This window comes from Antrostomus carolinensis, unplaced genomic scaffold (assembly GCF_000700745.2).
Source record: "Antrostomus carolinensis isolate BGI_N321 unplaced genomic scaffold, ASM70074v2 scaffold41888, whole genome shotgun sequence".
NCBI lineage: Eukaryota > Metazoa > Chordata > Aves > Caprimulgiformes > Caprimulgidae > Antrostomus > Antrostomus carolinensis.
The window spans coordinates 41,792-47,318 of NW_010331665.1; the positions used below are offsets into that span (position 1 = coordinate 41,792).

General features: G+C 43.8%; 1 protein-coding gene across 1 annotated transcript in view; it reads right to left on the reverse strand.

The window, feature by feature from the left end:
• The window catches only part of TMCO4 (transmembrane and coiled-coil domains 4), a 40,960-nt gene that overhangs the window by 34,425 nt on the left and 1,008 nt on the right, over nt 1-5,527 (reverse strand). Inside the window, 3 exon segments of the mRNA XM_010173274.2 lie at nt 1,250-1,424; nt 2,007-2,185; nt 5,364-5,389. Coding sequence (XP_010171576.2) covers nt 1,250-1,424; nt 2,007-2,185; nt 5,364-5,389 — 380 coding nt within the window.

Here is a 5,527-nt window from a genome sequence, read left to right on the forward strand (position 1 = left end):
GAGACTTTATGCAACATAAGCTCAGAGCAAGCACAGGTTAAATTTCACCCTGAAAAAACTCAGCAGCAATGCAGGAAGACTCACCTAATTCTAGAGAACCCATCCTGAAGCAGAGAGAATGAGTGAAACAACTTGGGAAATACCAAAGCATCTAAATGCAGAAAGAACTGAGTGTGGATTTATTGATTTTGAGCAAACAACATCAAAATAGTTTTTCTTATTTTAGAAGATCTGTCCTAATTGATTAATTAAGCTTAAGGTTCTGTCACCATCCTCATACTGTTATAGGACTTTGGGCATTGTAACATTTGGATGTTTAAAGCAAATCCTCTGAGGCCTTTTATGGATTTTGTGGACTGACTAGAAGACACATAAGATGGCTGAGATAATGGGAGCTAGTCATGATGACCAAAAAACTTCACTCCTATCATATCTTGATTTACACAGCCTTGTTCTTGCATCTGCTGCTCTCTCGGGCGAGTGCTGGAGGTGAGTGTTTGATAATTATTATCAGTATCAGCAGAAGGGTGCGAGGTGACGGGTGTCACGTTATGCCTGGCAGCAGCCTGTGCTCTTCGCCCTGCACAGCATAACGTGAGGCTGGGTGAGGAGAGATCTTCCCCAGCTGACACTCTGCAGCAAAGGTGAACGCCACCATAATCCTTCACCTCTTTTATCTTTACATCAGCTTTTACATCAGAACATTACAGAGTAGTCCCAGTCTCACTAATACTTTCTCAATGAAAGAAAAAAAAAAAAGTCACAATAACTTATTTCCTTCTGGCCAAAGCTGACTCTGAAAAAAATCCTTTGGGAATTGTGCTATTTGGAGCATGTATGTAGAGGTGTTTTGCATTACAGGTGTAATGAAGGGGCTTTTAAACACATGAAAATCAGGCCTATCATGTTCAGTGTTTCACCAAAACCTGTAGAATGCCCACATGAATCCAAACCACTGCAGTAATCCAGTCAAAGTAAAAAGTTTGACAGTGCTCTGTTCTGTGAAGCAAAGGCATCAAAGACACAAAGCATTAACTCAACAGACATGTGCCTCATGTTCATCACTTCCATGAGCTTTTTATGGAGAGAGAGACTGCCAGTCACTCACACAGCTGCTCAGAAATACATGCAAATCAGAAATACTGATTTACTTCCCTGACTGTACAAACAAACTGCAGTTGCAGACAGACACGTATGACAAATCTCTTCTGCACAAGCAAACAAGGGTGAGAGGAAGGTATGAACTTACTTGGATAATGACAACTGGATTTTCTCTCAAGATGGGATCTTTCAGCAAAATCTGGGCAAAAGTTTCTGTGCCCTCACCTCCTAAGCCACCAGCAAATGCTGTCATGGCAGGTAAGACAGCTTCAGGCAGGTCCAGCCATTTCACAAAGCTCTCAATGAATTCTGTCCTGAAGGAGCTGTGAGGCAACAGCAGCAGTTAAGATTCCATAACTAGGTATTTTTTTCAAGCTTTGAGTGGTTTCAGATGTTGCTGTTCACACAAAAATCAAAGCATTGTAGGAAGTCAGTTGAAGGTGAGTTGCTACACAAGCTGTCTAAACAAACAAGCAAGCCATCAGAATGGGGCCAGACCTTGCTTCAATATATGCTCTGAAGTCTGCACAATTAAGGGATGCAATTTGTGCTGAAGTATAAAAGTCTTAAAGGTGTGAGAGAAAAAGTCAATACAATTAAGAAAACACCTCATGTCAAGGTGTCCTTTGCCTTTCAATGGGCTTCAGAACACCACTGACAAAGAGACAGCAGGAAAATGTCACCACCATCAATCAGTCTGCAGGTCTTTTCAGCTCTCTGCTCTGTGACACCTTCCCTAATCTGAGTATTCATCTTTGTGAAGAGATCCAACACTTCCTCTCCAATCTTCCTCTCCTCTAATTTCAGAAGCCCCCCCTCCCCATACACAGCCTGATCCCAGCTCCATCTGAGCTGCTACCCAAAAGCCACCTCCTCTGCTCACCCCTTGCTGCCCCGTGTAGTACCTTTGCTCTTTTTCAGGGAACAGCCAGGCAAGGGATATCCCACAAAGCGCCGCGTAAGCAAATCTTCCCGGTTCACCCAGCCGCTGGCCCAGAAGCACACACGGTTCTTTTTCACCTGCCTCTTCAGCCCTGCTCTGCTGCTTCAAACCTTTCCACTTCTCTTCTGCAGCCATTTTCACCTGCAAGTTCAGAAGAGGAAAAAGCTGAATTAAAAAAACCAAACAGTTGGAAACCAGGAAGCAAGGAGACAAATTGCCTTTGCTTTTTCACTGTCACACTTGCTGTCGGTATTAAGTCAAGTCTGTCAAGGTCCAGCTTGTGTATTGCCCCACAACCACAGTGCTGTGACCAAAGAAGACAACATGAGACTTTCTGTTCATCAGTTCTCAAAAGTTTTGCACAAAATGAGTTGACAATACATCACAAAGCAAAAGGAGAAGTTGCCTTCAAGATGCAAAGAGACTGGGCTCCACTCAGGCATATCATTCACATGTTTACCACAAAAATAACATGTAGAATAAAACCAGTACAGCTGTCTGGGAAATAATTTGCCTCTCTCATAGAATCATAGACTGGTTTGGTTTGGAAGGGACCTTAAAGCTCATCCAGTCCCAACCCCCCTGCCAGCAGCAGGGACACCTTCCACTAGACCAGGTTGCTCAAAGCCTCATCCAACCTGGCCTTGAACACTTCCAGGGAGGAGCAGCCACAGCTTCTCTGGGCAACCTGTTTCAGTGTCTGACCACCCTCACAGTGAAGAACTTCTTCCTAAACTCATCCTCAACCCAAATTGCTCCTCTGTTCATTTTGCTGATGGTGTTAAGAAAGTTGAGTCCAGCTGCAGCCTCTGATGAGGAGGAGTTTTAATGTGTCCCATGGACACTGCTATGCTTTGCTTGTAATATTCTCTCCTCTATATAACCTGCTGCTGCTTTTGCCCTAACAATAAGATCCCTGCGCCACACCGACCCTGAGCTGGGCCAAAATGTTATTTTTTCAGAGTGCAAATGTGCATGCTTCCAACTGAACAGCTTAAAACTGCTCCCTGGGAGCTCCCCTGATGTTACAGGTGGCCGACCGAAATGACCGAAATCAGGCAGACGTGACAACAGCTCATTTCACAATTCAACGTGGGTCACAATCTGCCCCAAAGCTCACTTACATCACCAGAAATTTCTACTGACTTCATTCAGTCAGTTTCTAAGGGGTCCAAACCACCTATTTCATTTTTATACTTTCCTATTTGTTTCCTTTCTTCTGAAAGGAAAGTGGCCACATAGGAATTAGGAGCCCAGGACATTACAACTGAATCTCAGAGGATGCAGACACCATTGACGGGACAGTTTTAGTCCCAGAAGAAAAAAAAATGCAGCACAGGAGCAGCTCTTTTTAAAGAGACTTTATTATCTGCGTGCCATCTGTCATGGTCTTCTAGGAAAGGTGTCTGTCTTGACTTTCTGCTCAGAAATGTATCCGAGGCGATCTGTATTTCTCAAAGCTTGCACTATTTAACTGCTGATGGATAAACACAAGGAAAATTCATCCCTCAAGGGCCGATGGTTATCACAACTCACACTTCTCCCCCTGGGATTGCTCAGCCCCCTGAAACACTTATCTCCTGATGCCATCCGGCTTGAGCACACGGGGCTAAGGCATCTCGGTGTGTTTCCATGGAAACATCACATTCCAGCAACAGGGGAGCACAAAGTCCGCAGGAATAAATAAACTCTGTTATTTCTGCACCAACTAGAGAAGGGAAGGGCCAGAATACGCTTCCCTGGGGGGAGCAGGCACCCAAGATTATTTTATTACCTCAGGAGCTCCAAAACTCTCATTTAGAACCCTAAAATCCACTTCACATCACTTGCTAGGCTCTGATCTTCCTGAAACATCCAGACCAATTTCCCCAGAAATAACCTAACACTTAAAGTTTCAATAACTTTACTATTATTTGACATATCTGTCTACCTCTGGACACAGATTTATCAGCTTATTATGGGAGACAGCACTGAGTATTTAATCCCCTTCCCCGCTGTGATAGATTTGTTGATTTGTTAACACGGGCTCATATGAAAATCAAAGCAGTTAAAAAGGATGCAGAAACAGTACAACTGTTTAACCTTTTTTTCCCAATAACATAAAAGATGTGACCAATTATGGAGCGACACCACGGTGGCTTCTTACATACAACTTTATTGCCGTTATGCAACAAATAATTCATGATGCTGAGCATCTAGAATAACCTGAGGAAGTTTTTGAAATATTTTTCTTTGCTCTGAAGATGCTCTGATCAGTGCACTTGATGGACGTTCCTCAGCATAGATATCTATTTCTTTATAAAAATAATTTAAAAAAAGGCTTGGATTTGCAGATATGCAGCACAAAACAATGGCAACATGAGATTTAGTAAAAAAAAAACTTGGGCCAAGAAGTTCTGTCACTAAATCCAAGATGAGGGAATTGAGAGCTAGAAATATATCCTGAAAGTTATTTACAGCTTGTGGCACCGAAATTCCTATCTCTGTCTTGAACAATGTGATCCAGCAATCAATAGCACTGCCACAATCTGAACTGTCACTTGAAAGAGAAATGTTTTAGCACTTCCAGTGCTTACTTTTCACACAAAGCCCTTTGTTTTCTTGAGAGGTGGTTTATTTTATACAGCAGTTCCCAAGATCCTATTTGGAAAGCAGAAATATGATCCTTTTGTGGATCTAAAGCTGTACAATATACACGTGCTCCCTACTGCTGGAAGAAGAATTACAGAGATGCTGGCATCGCATTTGTCCTAAACTATGACAAAAGTGATCAAACCGCTGACACATTCATCTCTGAGACTCTCAAGAGTTAATGAGACATCTCATCAACTTCAGAGACGTAGCTGTAGATAATTATTTGGATGGGGCTGACCCAAAAGCCCCCTCACCAAGGACGGCACAGCCAAACTGTGGTTAAGCATCCGACGCCGCGACTGCAGAAACATTGGGGCAGATGAGTTTCCTTGGAGACTCGGACACAAGGTTCTAGTGCCACACAGGTGCTTACACACTGGAAGCACCACAGCCTTTGCTTTTAACCCGTAGATATGAAGTACGAACACGGAACACAATTAATTCAGTCCCGGATAAAATCGCATCTTCCTGCAGAAGCGTGTGAACGCGATACGGATGGCCAACGCAGAGCTGTGTGCTACGTGTAAAACTGATCACAGACAAGTGAGGGGGACATGGAAAAGCTAAAAGCTGAAGTAGTTGCAAAACTGAGAGCGTTTGATTCGATTAATCCAGATGTTTGCAGCGGCGGCGACTGAGGAGCGATGTCAGGACACGGAAGGTGGGGAAAGCGTGAAGGAAACACCTCAGCTGGGAAAGCTGTGAGGACAGCTGCCCATGGTCACTTTTCTCACAAGCCCGTTGTGTTTGAAATCTCCCCTGCTACAACACGGGCTTTTTGGGGGTTTTTTTACAGCAATTAGCACTTTTGACAGCCGCTGAGCAGAGGAACCCAGCCCCCGGCAGCGG